Here is a 21,506-nt window from a genome sequence, read left to right as displayed (position 1 = left end):
TTTCACCACTCTATTTCCAGAACACTTTCATCCTCCCAGAAAAGCTTGTACCCATTAAGCAGTAACTCCCTATTTCCCCCTCCACCCATCCCTGGCAACCACTATTCTGCTCTCTGTCTCTATAAATTTGCTTATTTTAAATATTTCATATAAGAGAAATCATACAGTTTTGTCCTTTTGTTTCTAACTTCTTTCACTCAACATGGTGTCTTCAAGGCTCCATCATGTTGTAGTATGTATCAGAACTTTATTTCTTTTGGCTGAATAAATATTCCATTGTATGGATATATCCCATTTTATTTATCCATCCGTCTGTTGACACTTGGTTTGCTTCCATCTTTTGGCTACTGTGAATAATGCTGCTGTGAACACTGGTGTGCAAATATCTGTTCAAATCCCTGCTTTCAATTCTTTTGGGTATATACTTAGTAGCAGGATTGCCGGATCATATGATATTTCTGCATAAGTTTCTGAGGCACAGCCAAAAAGTTTTCGACAGCAGCTGTACCATTTTACATCCCCACCAGCAATGTCTGAGGGTTCCTATTTCTCTGCATCCTTGCCAGCACTTATTTTCCATTTTTTAATAATAGCCATTCAGTGGGTGTGAAGCAGTATCTCATCGTGGTTTTGATTTGCATTTCCCTAGTGGTTAATGATGTTGAGCATCTTTTTATGTGCTTTTTAGCCATTTGTACATCCTCTTTGGAGAACTGTTTAAAACCTTTGCCCATTTTTTAATTGGGTTGTTCGTCTTTTTGTGGTTGAGTTGTAGGAGTTCTTTATATATTCTGGATAGAAATCCATTATCAGATATATAGTTTCCAAATATTTTCTCTCATTCTGTTGGTTTTCTTTTTATTTTCTTGATCTCCTCTTGTTTTCCCTCTCCACCCTACTTCTCTAGCTATTTTGTTTGTTTGTTCATCTGTTTGTAAAGCACTTTAAATCCTTGCTAGGACTGGGCCTAAATGTGCCTCACGAAGGCATATGGTCCCTCATATGCCTTCATAAAGTTTCATGTTGATTTTTCCAGACAAATGAGAGGCTAGGGTAGTTTAAATTCCTTTTCAGTTCTCCTTGGTTTAGTTGATGGAGGGAAATGTCTTTGAAGAGGGGTGTTTGAAATGTTAAAGTAGGCTGATACTCCCTGGACAAAAGAATAGTTAACAAGTTCAGGATCATAATCACACGCTACTGTCATAGCTTCTAGCTTACACTTTGGGTGCTGTATCCTGATTTCCTTACAGACACTAAGTTAAAATATTTGAAAATGGGATTCGGGCCTGCAGTAGAACTCCCTCAGCCTTTTATATCATTAAGACCCAAAGTCTTCATTGAAACTTCTGCTCAGCATTTCTGAACACGTGCAGGTATTAGAAAGCAGCTCTTGTATTGAATTGCAAAGGGAGAAAGTCATTCCTCTCATTCTCCTTTCATTCTTCAATTGACCAATGAAGAAAAGTCTCCATTTGGTGCTCACAAGTCTTTAACACCTTGCCAACCCTTGCTCCCCTCTCTTTAACAAGGAGAATTTACCAGCCCTGACCTTGGGGACTCTCTCCTTGTGTTTGAAGGGTGGACTCATCTGTGGGTTTCAGCAGTCCCTCCTTCCCTCCCTGCTCCCCCACCCCCATGTCTGTTGATGTTGCAAACATTTATTTGCAGAAATACTGAGAGATCTAATGTAGATACAATATCATGGGGTTGTTATCACCCAGGGCTCCCTTGGTTATTAATCTTTGAGCTATATTTATATGTTTTGTATACTTTTCTACACATATATATATCACAATTAAAAAAAAAAAAAAAAACTAGGTTAAAGAGAAGAAGGTGGCGATCTTGAAATCCAGCCTCCGGGTGCTTCCCAGACGCGGCAGTGGGACAGGATGAGGCACGCAGGGGGCACATCAGGCTGGGCCTACCCGCCCCAGTGGTTCTTAGCCAGCAGCAGCTCTTCTGGAATTTCTTTAAAGACAGAGGCTTTTACAGTCATCACTGGGTCAGAAGCCACCAGAGTAAGGCCTGGCTTTCTGTATTTCATAAAAAATGCATAATTCTGATGAGCACAGGTGGTTAAGATCAGCTCTGAAGCTTTTTGCTTTGTTTTCTTTAAGTGAAAGATAGCTCTAGGAAATTCTACTTTTCTTCCAAAGATGTTTCTGCCCAGGATGTTTGGTCTTTCCAGTAGTTTTGCTGTTACTAGGAAGACAAGTCCCCTTGTTTAAAAGTCATATGTGTGAATGTCTGTGTATGTGTGAGTGTGTGCATGTGTGTTTGTGAGTGCCTGTGTGTATCTTTGTGTGTGTGTGTTTCTGTGTATTCTGCACCGTGTGTTTCTATAATGGATCCTGGAGTGCAGTCAGCTCAGCAACTGAAGCAGTGCTAATAAAATTGTCAATATCTGTGCTATCCGTGGTGGTAGCCATTAGCCACATATGGCTCTTGAGCCCATGAAATGTCACGAGTTCAAAATGAGATGTGCTGTAAGTGTAAAATGCACATTGGATTTTTTTTTTTTAACTGCAGATTTTATTGGGCTATGTTCACATACCAGATAATCCATCCGAAGTATACAATCAGTGTCTCCCAGTATCATCATCTAGTTGTGCAATCATCATCAAAATCAATTTTAGAATCATTACTCCAAAAAGAAAAATAACAAATAGACATAAAAAAAGAAAACCCAAAACACCCATACCCCTTTTTCCCCCGTATCATTAACCCCCTAGTATTGTGGTAGGCACCCTGAATTTCGAAGTTTTAGGACAAAAAAGAAGTCTGTGTATTATCTCATTAATCATTTTTATATCAATTACATGTTGAAATGATAATATTTTAAATATTTTACATGAAATAAAATATATTATTAAATTAATTTCACCTGTTTGTTCTTAATCTTTTTTTAAGGTGGTTACCATAAAATTGGAAAAATTACATACATGATTCACATCATGTTTCTATTGGACAGCTCTGGTCTTTACGGTGCCTTCCATACCGAGAGATGATAGAAAGATCCAGAATTTTCAGGTTCCCAACTTAGGGCCTTTTCCATGGCTGTTTGTTCCACCTGGGAGACTTTTCCTTCAGAGCTTAGCTTGGCTGGTTTTCCTTGTCATTCAGGATTCAGCTCAGAGGTCACCTGTTCTGAAAGCCCATCCAATCAAAAGAAGCCCTTTAATCATGTTTCTTTTCTTCATAGTAATTCCCATGCCCTGATGTGTTCTTGTTTATTCATGTTTGTTGTTACTTGTGTATTGTCTGGTTCCCCCACTAGAACGAACGGAAGCACCAAGAGAATTGGAATTTCATTTGTCTTGGAATAATGCCTGGAATAACAGAAGCTTAACAGATATTTGTTGGATGGATGTGTGGATGGCTGTCTGGAAGGATGGATGAGTGGGTGGAAGGATGGATGGATGGATGGATGGATAATAGGATGGATGGATGTAGTTGGGTGGGGGGACTAAATTTTATTTTTTTAATTCTTTACATGATAGTGATATTTCTTTCTCTTTCCTAGGTCTTGAAAGGGGACTACAAAACACCAGCCAATCTGAAAGGATATTTTCAGGTTAGAAACCCCCGTGGGAATTCTGAATTCTGGTTATTCTGGCTCTGCCACCAGCTTGCTTTATGCCCTTGGGTACTTCACTTCCCCTATCTGGTTGACAGTTTCCCCACCATAAAGAGTGTGGGCTGGAGGGTCTAGGTGTCTGATTCAGCTGTGACCCTTCAGCTTAATGCTCTTCCTTCTCCTTGAAAGCAGTGGAAGGGACTTTGTGGGAACTTTCTGTCAGACTTTTGATCTAGCCTTAAATCCAGTTTTATTTACAGCAGCAGTTCCAAGCACTACCCAGTGCAAAATTTTCCTCAGTTCCTCCAAAATAAAGGATGGGTCACCTTAGGCCAGTCCCCAGTTTAATTATTAAATTAATGAACTCTGAGAGCCCGGGGACCACTTTTTGAGCATTCCTCAGGGGTTTGGGCAGGGGTCCTCACTCCCTTTGTGGGAATCAGGAACCCTATACGAGGCTTTTCCCCATCTCTTGCCACTGTGAAAAAATGATGCCAAAATTAGTGAGCACTCCAGCAAAAGTGTTCCCCTCCACTGGGACATTTTCCCAGGACACTGCCAGTGAAATCTGCTACCTGTGCAGGCATTTCTTGCATCCATGTTTGGGGAAAAAAAAAAAAGAAAGTGAGCTCTATTTCAGTATTTGTATTTTAACCAAATGGAAAAAGAAACAAAATTTAGAGTGAAAGGAATGATCCACAATCCTGGACTCGAATCATTTTTGCACATTGCCCTTTGGCCCACCTTTTGCAATAGTTTCAATTCTGATGTGTGAGCTGCTTTGTTTTGCTTTCTTAATATTTGTCCACCTTTTGGGTTCCACTGTTACCATTTTGGCTGACTGCATACTCTGTGGAATGCATATGTCACCATTTACTTACAGGCTTCCCTAAGAACATTTCCAGTTTTTTCAGTATCCTGAATGATGTCATGAGAACATCTTCCTGATTTTACCTCTCTTTTGCTGGGTAAGGGGTGGGGGGTGGGGTGGGGGGCTCTATTGAATGAATTCCCTAGAATGTATTTTTTAGGAGTGGAATCTAGGTAAAAGGATCCAGGTCTTTTTAAGGATCTTGACCTACAAGCCTAAAATTGCTCTACAAAAGGATTGGATTAGTTTCCACTCCTGCAGCGTATGGCACATACAAGACATCTAGGTGGCCCAGGACAGGTTTTATGTCCTGTTAGGAGCAAAATATAAATGAATGGTTTATGTGACCCACCCCTCCTCAAGGGAACTGCCCCACAAATTGCCTCAAACCCCTACCTTTCCAGCCTCATCTCCCCTTGCTCACTTATCTCCAGTTCCCCTTGCTCACTTATCTCCAGCCACCCCATCACATCCCCAGGTCTTTTCTGTTCCCTCTGCCTGGAATGCTTTTCCACCCAGATCGTGGCATGGCTGACCTGTTTTTTGTCTTTTGGATCTTGGCTTGAATGTCACTCTGGTAGAGGCCTTTCCTGCCTCCCCAATCCCAGTCATTCATCGCCCCAACATATTTCCCACAATTATCTTACATATGTGTTTGTTTAACAGGCTCTCTTCCCATTAGACTATAAGCTCCATAAGAATAGGCTTGGTTCTGACACATTCACCACAATATCCCCAGCACCTGGCACCTAGTAGGTGTGCAATAAATCCCCAATAAGTGAGTGAGTTGTATGACTCAGTGATGCTGAGGGGTGAGCCTCAGGGTGGGGAGATCCTGGTTCCCCCCCACCTCCCACCTAGCTGTGACCCCTTCCTCTGTGTGTTGTCTTCCTACAGGTGAACCAGAACAGCACCTCCTCCCACTTAGGAAGCTCATGATTTCCAGGTAGGCCTGTCGACTTTGCTGGGGGTCTCGCCACTGCTGAGCCCAGGAGCCTCTTTCCCGAAATGCTTGTCCTTTCAGAGCCTCTCTTTGGAGACTTGTCCACCAGGGTGGGTTGACCAAGCCCCATCAGGGGTTTCCATGGTGACAGGCCAGGGGAGCTATTTATAGGCCTCGTCTCTTAGCTCTGGATCCCAGATGGAGGGAGAACGTTGCTGAACCAGCCAGAAAAAGGCCTTTAGTTTGTCTGGCATTAGGGAGGGACCATTGAGGTGGGGGGTTCTGGAATCATTTTTGCACTGAACACTGCCTGCCCATCTGGCTTCTATAGACAGCATCAGGTTTGGCCCAAACCAGTGAAAGCTCTAATAATAGTCACAGGCTGTTCTGTTCTAAGAATAACCCCTTCTGCATTGGCCCAGGTACTCTTCGTGTGCCATTCGTTTAACCCTCAGCTTCCCTTTGAGGCAGGCAATGTGATCCCCCTCATCTTACAGAGAAGAAAACCAGAGCTCAGAGAAGGACTTCACGTTGCCCAAGGCCACACAGCCACCAAGTGGCAAAAGCCCCCCAAAAGTCATCTCTCCAGAGTTGCTTTTAATGAATGATCTTATGTGCCTGTTTATCCATCCATATATTGCCGAGGCATGGGGCAAAGGATTCTGAACTTGGGAATTCAAAGATTTAATTAATTTGAAAGGACTAGCAGATTACAGTGCTCTCAGCCTCCATGTTCCATGTCTGGATCTGGAGAATGGGGATTCGTCAGTGCGTCCCCTCCAAGGGTGCTTAGGAGATGAAGGCCCGGGTGGAAGTGCTTGGAAGCTGTAAAGTGCTGGGCACCCCAAGTAGATGTGGGCACTGATGTTAAGGCCCCCTTTCCTTATGTCCCCCGGCCTCTCTCCCAGGAAACTACGGGACATCCCACAGCGAGGTCAGAACCAGCTTGCACGGGTGTTTTCCCTGTTCTTTTTAGACACTGGCATGTATCACATAATCTCTGCAGTTTACTCTTAATAAATAAAAGAAGGGTGTATTTTGAGGTCAGATGGGTGCAGGCTGAGTTGCAGGTAAGTACAAAGAAACACTTTTAAATTTAAATTCTCTCTGGCCATCTGGGACGCGTATATAAAGCCTCGCATGCTTATGCAGATGGATGCAGTCCACATGTTCTATAATCACACATATAAATATAAAAAATCTATTTCAGAATTGTTACTCTGGGCCTAATGCAGTCTTCCCTCTTTTCAGATCTCTGCAAGTGGCTTTCTGTTGCCAAGATGAGAAGAAACTTTGCATTCGAGTGGAAATCGGACCTCTAATCCAAGCATATTGCTTGCTGTTAATCGCCGAAAAGGGGCTGCTAATGAAGAATGTATTTGCATATGTTTGCAAAACCGGAATCATCAAGAACTTACTTGGAACTCTTCTATCCTTAGACACTCGGGTAGGGAGTGAAAAGTGCAGAAGTAGTCCGGATTTTGAAACTTAGGTATTTTCTATTTTTCCCCTCAAGAACTTTTTTTTAAAGATTTGTCGTCCTCCTTAATTTGCAGGGCCACCTTGGAGGCTTTGTTTGCTGGGACAAGACTCACAATCTGTGCCTCTCCTGTTGACCCTCCCTTTGAATTCAAAGAATCTATTTAAAAAAGAATTTAATATATGAGGCTTTCTTTGATTCCTCCTCGATTCTACTAAGTTTGTTTCAAAGAGAAAAAAAAAAACAAAAACAAATTATTTGAATAAAGCGAACAGGGGCATATCTGTCCGTGCCTTACTTTGCAGCGTGAATAGATTTCTTTTTTCCATACTGAATTTTGTCAGGTGGACTGGTGTTCCTGTTTGTTAATGCTGCCATTTTGCAAAACACCAGAAATGGGTTGGCTTTTATAAAGGGGGTTTATTTGATTACAAAGTTACAGTCTTAAGGCCATAAAGTGTCCAAGGTAAGGCATCAACAGTAGGGTACCTTCACTGGAGAAAGGCCGTTGGCATCCGGAAAACCTCTGTTAGCTGGGAAGGCACGTGGCTGGCGTCTGCTTCCTCCTAGGTTGCTTTTCAAAATGGAGTTCTCCAAAGCATCAGCTTCCAACGGCTGTCTTCAGAATGTCTCTGTAAGTTGCAGCTCTGAAGTTCTGTTTGTGAACCCCTTTATAAGACTCCAGTGAACTGATCAAGGCCCATGCTGAATGGGCGGGGCCACACCTCCATGGAAACATTCAATCAAGAGGTCACACCCTAACCAAAGGTGTCACTCACAGTTGGGTGGGTCATATCTCCATGGAAACACTCAATCAGAAGGTTCCAACCTAATCAACATTAATACCTCTGTGCCTCCAAGACTGCATTAAAGAATATGGCTTTTTTCTGGGGCACGTAATATATACAACCGGCACAACCGGTGTCCTCGTTTGCCAAGGGTGCTACAACAAAAGATCACAGACTGGGAGGCTTAAAACACAGACATTGATTGTCTCACAATTTGGGGGGCTGGAAGCCTAAAATCAATTTGTCAGCAGGGCTGTGCTCCCACTTATGTCTGCTGGGGAGGACCTGCTCCATGCCTCTCTCCGGACTTCTGGCACCGACTTGCCGGCAATCTCTGGTGCTCCCTGCCTTATTCATCATGTGGCATTCTTCCCTCTGTCTATTTATCTGTGTCCAAATTTCACCTTAGAAAGACATCAGTCATGTTGGATTAAGGGCCCACCTAACTCCACTATGACCTCATTTTAACTTGCCTAATTCCATCTCTAAGGACCCCATGTCCATATATGGTCACATTTACACATACTGGAGATTGGAACCTCAAAATATGTTTTGGGAGAACACAAGTCAATCCATAACGATCGGCCACAAGCAAAAGCTGGAGAAGAGGTCCCCGCAAGGCATGGCAGAACCCCCCAAGTCCTTGAGGGAACAATTGGGCCAAGAACAGTTTAGTGTCTTTAACGGGTAAGGTGTTTTGCCCAGGCCCCCTGGCCTTACATCTTACGGTAACTTGTGATGCTTTGGGAAGGCAGCGACTCACAGTGGTTTAAGGCATGGGTTTTACAGCCCAGTGATTTACTAGCTGTGTGGCTTGAACCTTCATTTTCTCATCTGTAAAAAGTGGAAGTTAAAACTTCTCAGGCTTATTGGGTGGGGTTTCTGGGTGACATTGGTGGTGGTGCTGGGACATGATGAGCCCTCCAGTGCCAGGCAGCCGTCATCTGTCCTTGTCTTGAGGCTGCAGTGGGATGGCAATTAGGCCTTTTAGGGCTGGAAACCCCTTTCATTCATTCACTCACCAATCATTTATCAGTCTCCGGCTCAGTTTGTCACATGTGTACTGCCCCTTGAGGATCTGATGACAGCTGTGGATCCCTGCCCCTGCCCCCCCAACACACACACACACACACACATATACAAATTACATCTGATTCTAGGAGTTCACAGCTTTGATGAAAGTCATCCATGAAGATCCTGGATAGTCACAGAACTGCTTGGGGAAACAATGAAAGAAAGAAAGAAGGGAGAAAAAAGGAAGAAGGAAATAATACCTTTTCCAGCCCCAAATCACCCCCCAAGTAGTGGGATTGGGTCTTGACCTCTGAAACAAGTGTCAGAATCTACTTCCATTTCACCTTCCCTGATTCGATCAAAAAAAAATTTAATTACAGAGTATTACATGAGTAGACTTTAGAAATATAATGAGACTGTGAAAGTCCCCTTTCACACTTCCTCTCAAAATCTGCTTCCTTCCCTATAGGCCTTGCTACTGTTTTCCATTTGAAGCATAGTCTACTAGACCTTTTTCTATAAACTTACATACATAAAATGTTTGTATTTAAATATGTGGTCTTAAAGATATATAAAAATTACCACTTTGAATGGGTTGTTCTAAAATGTACTATATTTAAGAAATTGCACTTGGGGGGGGGGTGTTTCAGTGTGAATACACATAGTTCTACGCCCTTTCTGTTGGCTGCCTGGGTTCCAGAGCACCCGGTACTTTTGCACATTTCCCTTTTGCTGTGCCCTTTGGCAGCAGTAGGGGTTCCTGTGCATGCCTCTTTGTGCAAGTGCACGGGTGTTTGTCCTCACAATGACAAGAGGAATTGTTGGAGTGAAAGTTGGGTGCATTAACTTTTTGATAGATTTCACGATTGCCCTCCAAAATTACTGCTCCCATGTACCCTGATTTGGGAAAAAAAAAAAATTGTATGAAATGACATTCTTGTTCTAAAACCTTTCTTGAAGTGTCTTGGAGCAATGAGTCAAACATCACTGGTGTCCTGGCTCATCCGCTATCCTGTTTGGATGGCATGCGTCATCTCCAGATTCCTCCACTTGCTGCATGTGGAAATCTTGTAATCTGTACATTGCTTGGTGTGATTGATATAAATAGCTTTGGAGTCAGACCTATGCCCACATCCTGGTTCCACCACTTACCAACTGTGTGACTGGGCAAGTAACTACTTCTCTGAGCCTAAGCTTTCCTCATCTGTAAAATGGGGATAAATGGATAAGAATTGAGTGAATCTTGTGGGATGATTGTGAGGAAACAATGAAATAAACCAAATTATCTAGCTCAGTGAAGCAGAATGGTGAAGGCTTATGGCCCATGGTAAAGGCTTCATAAGTGGTAGCTATAATGACTATATTATGTAACAATAAGATTATAATATAATCTTATTACCATTCTGATATGAGGAAGCTGTAGCAACAGCCTGTGTTGTTCGAAACTGTCTTCTCTACATGTGCCAAGTGGATTGAACCCAGGTCTCCATCCTCAAGAACTTAGCTGCCAGCCTGGCTCAGTGACCTGATACTGCAAAGGGCTTGGCAATTTTCCATGCTTAAGCCCCCCCTTTAAAAATCTCATGTCTACTCAGAGGGTAAATCCTCCACCCTTCCAAGGGTAAACGATGAGCAGTTGATGGAGTAATGGACACAGGAAGCTCGTGGTCACCACTTGGATAGCAGAAGGCATCCAGTTCTCACACATCCCTTGCCATTATTCCAACTATCGGTGCGTAACCAACCAGCCCAAAACTTAATGGCTTAAAATGACTTATTATCCAATCTCTCAGTTCTATGAGTTAGAGTCAGCTAAGTGGCTTCCGTTGTCAGATGGAGGCTGGGACTTCAATCATCTTAAGGCTTCTTCATTCATATGTTCGATGCCTGGGCTGGGAAGAACCGAACATCTAGAGGCTTAGTGGGCATTTCTATCCACGTGGCCTCTCCACAGGGGTAGCTTAGATGTCCTCACAGCATGGCAGCCTCAGGGTACTTGGACTTCTAACATGGTGACTGGTTTTCCCCAGAGCAAGTGTTCCAAGAGGCACGAAGCAGAACTGCCGGTCTGTTAAGGAATATGCCTGGGACTGGCACACTGTCACTTTTACCAAATTTTATTGGTCAGTGCAGTAATAAGGCCATCCCAGATTCAAGGGAATGGAGAAATAGACTCGACCTCTTGATGGTGGAGTGCCAAGATTACACTGCAGAAGAGCATGTGGAGAATCGTGCAGCGATCTTTGGAAAATACAACAGAGTAGGAACCAGTTCATCAGTCACACCTTCGGGTCACAGAATAACTTGGGAATCTCTCTCTGGGGAATGCTGGGGTACCAAATAAGAGTGTACCTTTTATTTACTATTTCAGATACAGTGATTCCAAGTTCACAAAAGGCTTGATCATCAAAAAACCCGGGCTTCGAGGGTTTCCTCGACTTTGTCCCTAGGACCAGGGACAGTTCCTGCCACCAATGGATCTGCACCAGGCCTCCCCAAGCCCAAATCTGGGCCTAGAGCTGGGAGAACATCTCTTACCTCTCTTGCCACTTAATTCTCTGCTCCAAACACACATTCCAGGATGATTGACATTGAGAATGCCCATGAGCTCCACCCACCAGGGCGTGCTCTTCACCAAGAGGCCCTCCTCCAATTTAAGTCCATTTCCCAAGCTAGGATTATTCTGATCTAACCTTGTTTCCATTGTAACAGCTCTTTTTAAAATAGGTTGTCTTTAAAAATAGTTATGTATAGTAAAATAACTATATATTTATATGTTTAAATAATTATATAAAATTTAAAATAATCATATTCAAATGATATTTTGAAATAATTATAGACTTACAGGAAGTTGCAAAATAAGTACAGAGTCCTGTTATCCTTCAGTCAGCTTTTCTAATGCTGACATCTTAAATAACTGTAGTATAATATCGAACCCAGGAAATTGATATTAACTGTTAATTAGACCATAGGCGTTACTCAGTTTTCACCATTTTTTACATGCATTTATTTGTGTGTGTGTGTGTGTGTTTACTGATTTTGTTAAAATCAATTTTGTTAATTCCAAGCCAATGAATTCCAGGGTTTTGTTTCCTCAGTTCAGCAGCAAAACCCTCCATACATCCCCACCCCCCACACAAATGAATTCATATGTGGAAGCTCAGCCTCTCAAGAAGGTGTGCTGATTAGGACCCCATTCCCACCCCGAGCACTGCTAAGTCTCTTTGAAGCACTTTCACATAGTCAATGTTTTGCATTTATTTGCACATTGATCTGATCCAAGTGGGATTTACTCACCAGGCTGTAAAAACCATGAACGCAGGTACCATTATCTTTAATTGCTTACCCATCCTCATAGTCTTCAACACCCAGCATATAACAGGTTTTGTAGTCAGCTTCCCAGATAGCTCCCAGTGATCCTCACTTCCTGGTATTCATGCCCTTTCCACACCCAATAGGCTAGGAAAGCCAGATCATAGAATGACAGTTATGTTTGAATTTCAGATAAAATAATAAAGCTTTTTTTATTATTTTGCAATTTTTCATGGGACATACTTATACTAAAATTTATACATTGTTTATCTGACATTCAAATTTAACTGGGTATTCTGTATTTTTATTTGCTTAATCTGGCAACTCAGTATGGTGGACCATGTAACCAATGAGATATCATGGAAATGAGCGTGTGATTTCTGAGACTAGATTTTACGTAAAAGACCTTGTGACTTCTGCCTTGTGCTCTCTTGGTTCATTCTTTCAGGTTCATTCTTTCTGGGAGAAGCCAGCCACCATGTCATGCCACACTCAAGCAGTTCTGTGAAGAGAGAGGTTCACAAAGAGCTGGGGTTTCCTGCCACCTGCCAACAACCACCCCCAACTTGCCAGCCATATGAGTGCAACATGTTGGAGGTGGAGCCTCCAACCAAGCTTTCAGATGAAGGCAGCTCCAGCTGACATCTCAACTGCAACCTAACCTCCTGAGAGACCTAGAGCCAGAATCACCCAGCTAAGCTTCTTTTGAATTCTTACCCACAGAAACTGTGAGGCATAATGTTTGTTATTTTAAGCTGCTAAGTTTTGAGTCACACGGCAATAGATAATGCATAGGTAAGCAACAAATATTTGTTCATGAGTGACTAAATGAATGAGTGAATGAATGATGAGGGCCTTGGACCCTTATCTTTCCTGTGTGATTCTGAGGAGGCTTGCTTTCTAGTTTAGGCCCCAGGCCTATGGAACCTCATATTCCAGCTTTCTATATAAGGACAAATTCTTTACAAAGTCTTGAAAGATAAGTAGGGTAGAAACCATCTGGAAGAAACATTTAAAGGGAAATGAAATGTGCTCATCTCAGCTGCTCTGGATTTTCAATTCTGCCAGGCACAGGACACAATTTAAATCTGTGTAATTCAAAATAGGACTAAACCATGTGCAACTGTATAATGTCACTGTCCTAGAAAAGGTGCTTGTGCTAGACTTTAAATATATCAGCTTTGAAATGCCACTTAGAGAGGTTTCTATGGTACCAACCTATTTAAAGTTGTAACTGAGCAAAGATTTTTTCCCCAAGTCATTTGGAGGCAATATAGAAATACTGCTGTATGGCAGAGGGGCTGGTTAGGAGTGTCAGCGCTGAGGTGGTCACAGAAACTACCTTAGAAAGTTGAGGAATTGAAGAGCTGATGCATGCAGAGAGCTTGGCTGTGACACTGAGTGCACAGGAATCACTCTGTAAATACAGCTCAAATGAGTAGAAAGACCTGGTGTGGGGCCTGGGAATGGTACAGCAGAGAGGACACTGACTTGGAGTCTGAACCTCTGGGTTCCAGGCCTGGCTCTGTCCTTAAACATGCTGTGTGGCCCTGGGCATGTCCCCTCTGCCAGGGCCTCCACTACCTCATCTATGAAAAGGAAAGGGACAGACCGATGAGTGTTGGAAGAACATGCCAGCCTCCTGCTGAGGAGCCTTGTTGCTTGGCAACCCCTTCAGGGAAGGCCAAATATCTGAGCCCCTCATTGGGAAGCTAGACACGGGCCTGGATGTCCCCAAGTTTCCAAAGCAAGCGTTTTTCTGAATGGTGATGGGAGACCAGGACAGGTATCATTTAGGGGCCTGAATCCAAACTTCCAGTCACCTTCTCTCTTTGCTTTATTTGAGGCTGGGCATTTGAGTGCAGAAATCCTGAAAATCCTCTTATCTTTGAGGCTAAGAGGACTCCCATCCAGGGGTATGAAATATAGCCACAACCATTTACTAAGCTTTTACAATGCCAGGAACTTTGCTAAGAGCTTTACATGCATCACTTAGCCCTTTTTTTTTTGTCCTGCAAAGAAAAAAAAACAAACAAACCCCTTTACAGGAGTCCTGTAAAGGAGTCCCTTTACAGGAGTCTGTTTTACAGATGGGAAAATGGAGGTGCAGAGGACTAAAGCAACCTACCCCAGGTACCACATCTAGGAAGCAAAAAAGTGGAGATTTGGACTCATGAAGTTTTATTCCAGAACCTTCTCCCCCCATACAAAAAAATTGTAAATATAGTAGAGAAACATCATTCCCTGAATTATTTGAGAATAAGTTTCCACGTTTTGCCCTATACTTTAGTATTTCCATCAAACAAGGACATTCTCTGATGTAACCAGTGTACAACCATCAAAATCAGGAAATTATCACCACCACAGAATCTTCATACCCCATTTACATTTTGTCATGTCTCAATAACGTCCTTTATAAAAAAAGATCCAGTTTCAGAATCATGCATTGCATTTAGTTATCTTGTCTCTTTAGTTTGCTTCAGTCTAGAACAGCTCCATAGTCTTTCTGTGACGTTCATGGCCTTATCACTTTTCAAGAAGATCACAGGCCAGTTTTGTAGAATTTCCCACAATTTGAGTTTGTCTGATGTATGTTTGTGATTACATTCAGATTATGCCACTTTGGCAGGAATACCACAGAAGTAATGCTGTGATCTTCTCAGTGCATCCTACCAAGTGGTACATGATTTCAATTTTTCCATTACCAACAATGTACTCTGATCACTTGATCAGAGCTTGCTCTCTTAACGACCCTACAACAGTCCACAAAAATCCATTCCCCAGAAGCTACATGGCGGGGTCCGCTTGGTGAAGCAAATCCACTAGCATAAGCCTCTTGCGGTCGCAGTTGATTTGTCTGGGCGGGGGGGCGGCCGGTTGCTGAACCCTCGGCTCTCGGCGTTGCTCGGAGGGTACCGGCGGCGGGGGCTCTTTCCCGGAGGCGAGGGCGAGGCGGGGGACTGGGCCCGGTCCCCGGCGGAGGCGTGCAAGGTGTGGAGGGCGGCGAGAAGGGAAAGACAAGACACTCTTCCTCCAGTAGGGGTAGAACAAAAGGGGGGTTTATTCAGGGGGGTAAAGCCAAGAGCGTTTATTAGGGGTGAGCACAGGTTATATAGGCTGGCATAGAGGGCGGGGGTTGTTACAAGCCAATGCTGAGGGGATAAAGGCTAGGATTGGTTCTGAGAGGGTGCGGAGGTTAGGATTGGTTCTAAGAGAGCACGGAGGTTGTTTGAAAAGGGGCGGGAGTTGCTCTGGCAACGGTGTCTGGCAACAATGTATGCGCACTGGTGGTGATGGGAGTTGCACTGGCAACGGGGAGTGTCCGGGCAAGATAAGGGGGTGGGGAAAAGGCGGTTCCCTCCGGCAAGCCTCCCCTAACGGTGGTATTTTGGGTGAGGAAATGGGGCCTGCCTCCGGCCTCACTTTCTCAGGCCTGGGGGGCTGTGGAGGGCGCTGTCGCCCGTGCCCACCACCCTCCCCAGGGGCTGATCAGGTCCCCCAGCCCAGGCCCGCCAAGTCGAAGCACGTAATCAGTATCCCGCACCTCTCATGATCAAAAGTATCTGCAACTCCATAAAGTCTGGTGTAAAGTCACAGACATAGCTACAGAGAGGTCAAAAATTATATTTTTTACTTTGGCCTGAAAATAAACACATACATTTTCAGACCCAGACTCTTAGTGGTTTGTCTTGTCTTCTTGTTTGGACCCTGCTCCCTGGTGGACCTTTTAGTCAGCTAGACTCTCTCCCTTGAAAACCTCACTCTTTAGTTTCTTCCCTGAATTTGTATTATATGTCAAGCAAAGTGACCCTTTGTCACTGGGAATACAGAGATCATTAAGTCACAGCCCCCATCCCTAAGAAACCCGCATTTAACTGGTTCTCATTTAATTCATAACAACATGGTAAGGGTAGACCTGTGGTTGGAACTTGTATTTGCCAAGGTTAAACACAAAATGGTTTGGTTAAACAACAGGAATTCATTGTCTCACAGTTTTGGAAGCTAGAAGTCTAAAATCAAGGGGTTAGCACGGCCATGCTTTCTCCAGTCAGCAGTGTTTTGGTGATGGCTTTCCAGGAATCCTCTGTTATACTGTTACTTCTGTTACCATCTGTCTACTTTTGTTTCTCCTTTGGTTTCTACTTCTGTGTTCAATTTCCTTTGTTTATAAGGCTGTCAGCCATTTGGATTAAAGCCCAGTCTCATTCAGTTTGGCCACATTGATAACATCTTCAAAGTCTATTTACAAATGGGTGCACACTCACAGAATTGAGATTAGGACTTGAGCATGTCGTTTGTGGGGGCCATGATACAATCGACCACAGAACTCAAGTCTTTTGACTCCAAGTCCAGTGCTCTTTGTGCAGTCCAACAATTGGAGAAAGAAGGAGGAGAGAACATAATAAAAAATTGACAGCTAACACTTCCTAAGCATCTACTGTGTGCCAGGTAGTGTCTTAATTGCGTACTTGTTTTATTTCATTGAATCCTCAACCATTTTGCAGGAGAAAAAAGTGAAGCTTAACGACCTCTTAACGAAATGGAATGACTTGCCCAGGATCCACAGCTGGTAACTTGCTGCGCTGAGATCAGAACTCCCAAGTATGTGTGCTCTTAATGGCTACACAGAGTTCCAGAGCAGTGAGGGGTTTTCTGGGAGGGTAGGTACCAGTTTTGTCCACTGTTAACCTTGAGCTTCATACATGGTTGGCAGTCCGTACATCTTTAATTAGATGAGTGAATGAGTGAATTCATCAACCTGTAGGAAGAGGATGGAAAGATTTCCTGGAGACAATACTTAGGAACTCTTACAGTTTGCCCATTCATTCCTTCACTCCCTCAAAACCCTTTGAGGCAACTTCTCTGTGCCCAAGACGGTGCTTACAATGAGAGGTCAAAGACACAGAAGACATAGACTCGGCCTTCATTATTCCCGTGAGTGCCGTGTGCCGGGTCCCTGATAGATTTAGAATCTGAGGCTGACCAAGAAACCTCCTCCTGAGGCCAAGGTGGTTCGGCGACCTCCACACCGGTCAACACAGGCCAGGTCCCGCATTACGAAACAAGGATGGCGCTCCTCGGCCTCTCGGGGCGCTGCAAAACACCATTTCCCTTCTAGCATCTTACCGCCGCAACTCAGAAAGCCGCTCTAGCACTCTGCTGCCGCTATGGCACACAGCGCCACCTTGTCGACGTCAAGGGACGTCATTTCCGGTGCGCCGGCTTATTCACGTCGGCGGTTTAGTCAGCGGAAGTGGCGCGGTTATCGCGCTGTGAGAAGCCGTCTTTGGTACCCGGGGCCGATCTTAGAGGTGAGAAGGGGAAGGGATTGCGGGGAGCCGGTGCCAATGGGAGTGGGGACGCAGTCTCTGGGGAGGGTGGTTTCGGCCTCGCCCGTGTGAGATTCCGCTTCGCAGATGGCGCTGCCTAAGACCCAGGCGGGACAGGGCCACTCGGAGTCACCAGGGAGCGGGGCCAGCGCCGAGTCAGGAACCGGGTCTCTTTCGTGAGCCTGGACAGCAGGGGAGAGACCAAGCCTTGGGTCCCGGGCCCTGCCAGCCGTGAGACCTAGGGGCGAGGAGTTTAACTTCTTTGCCCTTCATTTTTCCATTTGAAGCCTGGAAACGTTATAGTTCCTGTCCCGTAGAAGTATTTCGAAGCTTGCATTAGATGATCCTTCCGAAGCGTCCAGCAAGTACTTAGCACCTCTCGAGGGCTCTGTAATTCGTAGCTACTCTGACATTGTAACCATGCATTTTGCCCAACCGGCCAGTGGTATAATTTACTCCCATGTAGCTGGGACTTCCCACCTCTGAAAACATTTGCTTCGTGTACACTCCTTACCCAGAGCAGTGAGTAGAAGAAGCAAGGAGAAACCTTCTCCCAGCTGACTAGATTTTGATACTCTAGTGCCTGTTTCTGAAGGTTGCATGCAGTACCCGGTCGACCAGAATCGCAATCGCTGTTACTTATTGGATGTATTACCATGTAGTGCACCAGGCTTGGTACTTTGAATGCAACTAATACTCACTTACTGAGTATCTGGTGGAGTTGGGATTTGAACGCAGGCTGTGACTCATAATCACTTCGCTGGATTGACTCAGTAATTATGGTGAACCTAATCATGGAATTATATTAGCAGCTATTGTTCTTGAGCACTTACTGGGAGCTAATAAGTGCTTTTAAAGCACCGTCTCATTGAATCTGCCTTACAAGCTCCCTCTAAAGTTGATACAGTGGTTAGTCCTAATTTAAAAGACAGCAGAATCTCATCACCCAACTACCAAGAGTGGATTCTCTATTGCAATCCACATATGCCTGATTGTTAAGGTAGTTGTAATTACTGCTTTCTTCCAACTCATGAGGTTCGTGTTTTGAGAGGAAAACAAAGAGTTACGCTCTAAGAATCCTTGTCTCTTCAGGAAATTTGTTTCAAAAAGCATATTCTGAAAAACCTTTCTTCTGGGACCATGCCAAGCATCCAGGTATAATTTCTTCCTCAATAATAGAAAAAATAATAAAATTTGGGGTCCAGGAAGTTGTCCATCCGATTTCTGAGGCAATAATATATAGAATAACATACTCAGTTATTTTTGTATGATTTGTTTATATCTGTGCATGTGATGTTTTATGGCATTGACTAGGACAGGGAAATACATACTTTTTATGAATCACATAGAATCACATGGATCTGTTTTAAATGTCTGCTGAATTGAATAGTAACTGTTACTGATCTTAACAGACTTTCGATCTGGAGAAAGTTCTGAAGGCAGCAAGGAGCAGGGACTCTCAGGGAAGCTTTCTGTTGCTGCTTCCACCTCTTTTGACAGACTGCCCTTTTTGTCTCCTTCCTCTAGTGGCTGGCCATGTCGCTGTCCCATTTGTACCGGGATGGGGAAGGCTGCATAGATGATGACGAGGATGAGCGGGAGAACTTTGAGATCACCGACTGGGATCTCCAGAATGAGTTCAACCCCAACCGGCAGCGCCACTGGCAGACCAAGGAAGAGGCCACCTATGGGATTTGGGCAGAACGCGACTCGGATGAGGAAAGGCCCAGCTTTGGAGGCAAACGGTACTGGCCTGCATGGGACTGACTTCCCCTTGCTATAGGGAAAGGGGGAAGGATGAAGGGGTGGGGAGATGCCTTGCCGAGTATACGTCTCTCCTGGCCTTACTAATTCCGATAGCTATGACATGCTCTAGGGCAGTGCAGTTTCTTCTTCAGGCAAGGGTGCCATTCTTTCACAGATGGAAACAGTCATTGTTTATTGAGTAGTTACTATGTGTCAGGCCTTGGGCTACATACCCAGTCCTTGCCTTCCTGGAGCTTGGAGTCTAGTGGATACAGACAGACATTAATCAACTCCACACGAAGAAATGGAGGTTTGTAACTGTGATTTAGGACCTCAAGGAGAGCATATTTTGGGGTGTTTGACCTATTCTGGGAGGTCAGGGAAGGTTTCTCTGGAGAAGGGATCCTTGAGTGGATATGAAAGTAAAAAGGTAACTAGGGTGGAAGGAGAGGCAAGAGTATGCAAAAGCCCTTGAGGGGAGTAACAGCTTATCCATAGGAAAAGAAGGAAGGTTTGGGAGTGCTAGAGTAGAGAGACAGGGTGAGAATGTTGTTTGAGATGCTCAGGAAGTTGGGTCAGCAGGGACTTGGAGGCTGTGGTAGAGAGGATGTGACATGGACTGGTTATACTTTGAGAAAATCCTTTTGCTAGTGGGCAGAGTGGGCACAGAGTCACAGGGGAAGAGGGAGCTCTGAGAGGAGACCATGGCTACGATGGGGACAGGGAGATGGAGGATTCAGAGTGAAAGTCTATTTCCTTGGGGGGGGGGGGTGCTGTGTGAACTGGCTGCAACTCACTTGACTAGAATATGGAGCTGATTTGGGTTTTTCTTGACCTTGTTCCCTTCTGTGGCCTGTGAGCTCATTCCACTGAGACTGTATCTTTTTCACAAAGGGGATTGGGGGAGAATGTAAAGCTCAGTTCAACCTCTTCTCGTCCAGCAAGGATATCTAAAAGCAGTTAATAATTAGGTCAGGGCCAAGAATTGCATAATTATAATAGCAGCAGCCAAGATTCATTGGCTGCTTACTTGTTCTGGTACCTTAACATGCCTCATTTCATTTCACAGATTAAGAAACAGGCCAAAGTCACACAGCTAGGCAGAGGCTTAACTGGAATTAGGATCTGGGTGTCTTTCATTCTAGAGTTTGGGCTCTTAACCTCTAAGTTGTATTTCCTCTTTTACGAAAATTAGTCCCTGAATCCCCTCCATTGCTGCAATGGGGATGGTTAATTACTAGGTTGGTCATTTTATAACACATCACATGTTATTTTGCAATATTTCCTGGGCTATCATTGGAATCCTTTCTTAATGTTCTTATTTTTTATCATATTTTTAAAAATTGTGGAATATAACCACACATAGAAGTGATAACTTTCCAAGTACAATTTAACAAATAGAGAGCAAATTTCAAAGAATATTATGAGTTACATTTCCACAGCTTCAGTTATTTCCTTATTGTGAAATATAACATATATGCAAAAAGGTAATATCTTTCAAAATATGATTGAACAAGTAGTTACGTAGGAAATTTCCAAAAATGTTGAGTTACAGTATCATAGTTTCAGTTATTTCTTTATTGTGAAATATATACACAAAAAGGTATAGCTTTCAAATTAAAATTTAACAAGTAGCTATAGAACAAATTTCAAAGGATGCTATGGGTTAGAGTTTCACCATTTCATTTCTTTCCTTCTAACTATTCTAATACTCGAGCAACTAAGAAAGTGAAAATTATAAGAGATGCCATATTCATAATCCTTTGTTAAATGCCATCTTGTCTTCTGCTACCCCTTCCTCTAGTTTAATCACTTTCCCTGTCTTCAGGGATGTGTAGGCAGTGACCACCCTAACTTTTTCATGTTGAAGAGGGGCGTTGACATTGTGGGAAAAGGGGACATATCTGGTTGAAGAGGCTATTGCCTCGGGGATTTGGGACTTAGCTGGCATAGGAGTTCTCTGGAGGTTAAGTTTTAGAAGAATAAACTTAGTGAGTGAAAGTCCCACTAAGGGATCCAGGTATTCCTTAGTGTTTTTGAGACTACTGTTGACTTGGGCTTATCATACTGTGGTGATTTGGCAAATCTAGCTGAAGCTTGCCTAGGAGTAACCTCCAGGACAGCCTCTTTGAATACTGTTAGCCAGTGAGACCTTATTTTGTTGCCTTTCTTTTCCCCCTTTTGGTTAAAAAGGCATCCTTAATCCCTTGATGCCAGGGTCAGGCCCATTCCCGGAATCCATGTCCCACATTGCCCAGAGACTCATTCATCTGGGGGGTCCTGTCCCACGTCAGGGAGAGGGTGATGAATTTATTTGCAGAGTTAGTCTTAGAGAAAGTCCACATTAGAGCAACAGAAGAGGTTCTCTGGCAGTGCTCCTCAGCGTAATAAAAGTGGGCTTCTCAGTGTTTTTTTAACCACACAACACAAATATAGCAGCCTTAT

The 21,506-nt window shown here is 43.8% G+C and overlaps 2 protein-coding genes across 4 annotated transcripts in view; both read left to right on the top strand.

The window, feature by feature from the left end:
• TPST2 (tyrosylprotein sulfotransferase 2) overlaps positions 1 to 7,168 on the top strand; it is a 48,852-nt gene extending 41,684 nt beyond the window's left edge. For both annotated transcript variants that reach the window (XM_037817131.1, XM_037817132.1), the window contains 3 exons: positions 3,524 to 3,574; positions 5,346 to 5,394; positions 6,643 to 7,168. In XM_037817131.1, coding sequence (XP_037673059.1) covers positions 3,524 to 3,574; positions 5,346 to 5,387 — 93 coding nt within the window. In that variant the 3' untranslated portion in view covers positions 5,388 to 5,394; positions 6,643 to 7,168. The remainder of the gene's footprint in view (positions 1 to 3,523; positions 3,575 to 5,345; positions 5,395 to 6,642) is intronic.
• A 9,890-nt stretch (positions 7,169 to 17,058) lies between these two features.
• Positions 17,059 to 21,506, top strand: part of TFIP11 (tuftelin interacting protein 11) — a 37,227-nt gene continuing 32,779 nt past the window's right edge. The window contains exons 1-2 of one of the 2 annotated variants that reach the window (XM_037816797.1): positions 17,059 to 17,297; positions 18,843 to 19,060. In XM_037816797.1, the coding sequence (XP_037672725.1) occupies positions 17,154 to 17,297; positions 18,843 to 19,060 (362 nt within the window). In that variant the 5' untranslated portion in view covers positions 17,059 to 17,153. Of the gene's footprint in view, positions 17,298 to 17,400; positions 18,471 to 18,842; positions 19,061 to 21,506 lie in introns of those variants that run through there. The other variant, XM_037816798.1, reaches the window with a different exon arrangement.

This window comes from Choloepus didactylus, chromosome 23 (assembly GCF_015220235.1).
Source record: "Choloepus didactylus isolate mChoDid1 chromosome 23, mChoDid1.pri, whole genome shotgun sequence".
NCBI lineage: Eukaryota > Metazoa > Chordata > Mammalia > Pilosa > Megalonychidae > Choloepus > Choloepus didactylus.
Note: the sequence above shows the minus strand (reverse complement) of the source record. Positions and strands in the feature narration are given on the sequence as shown.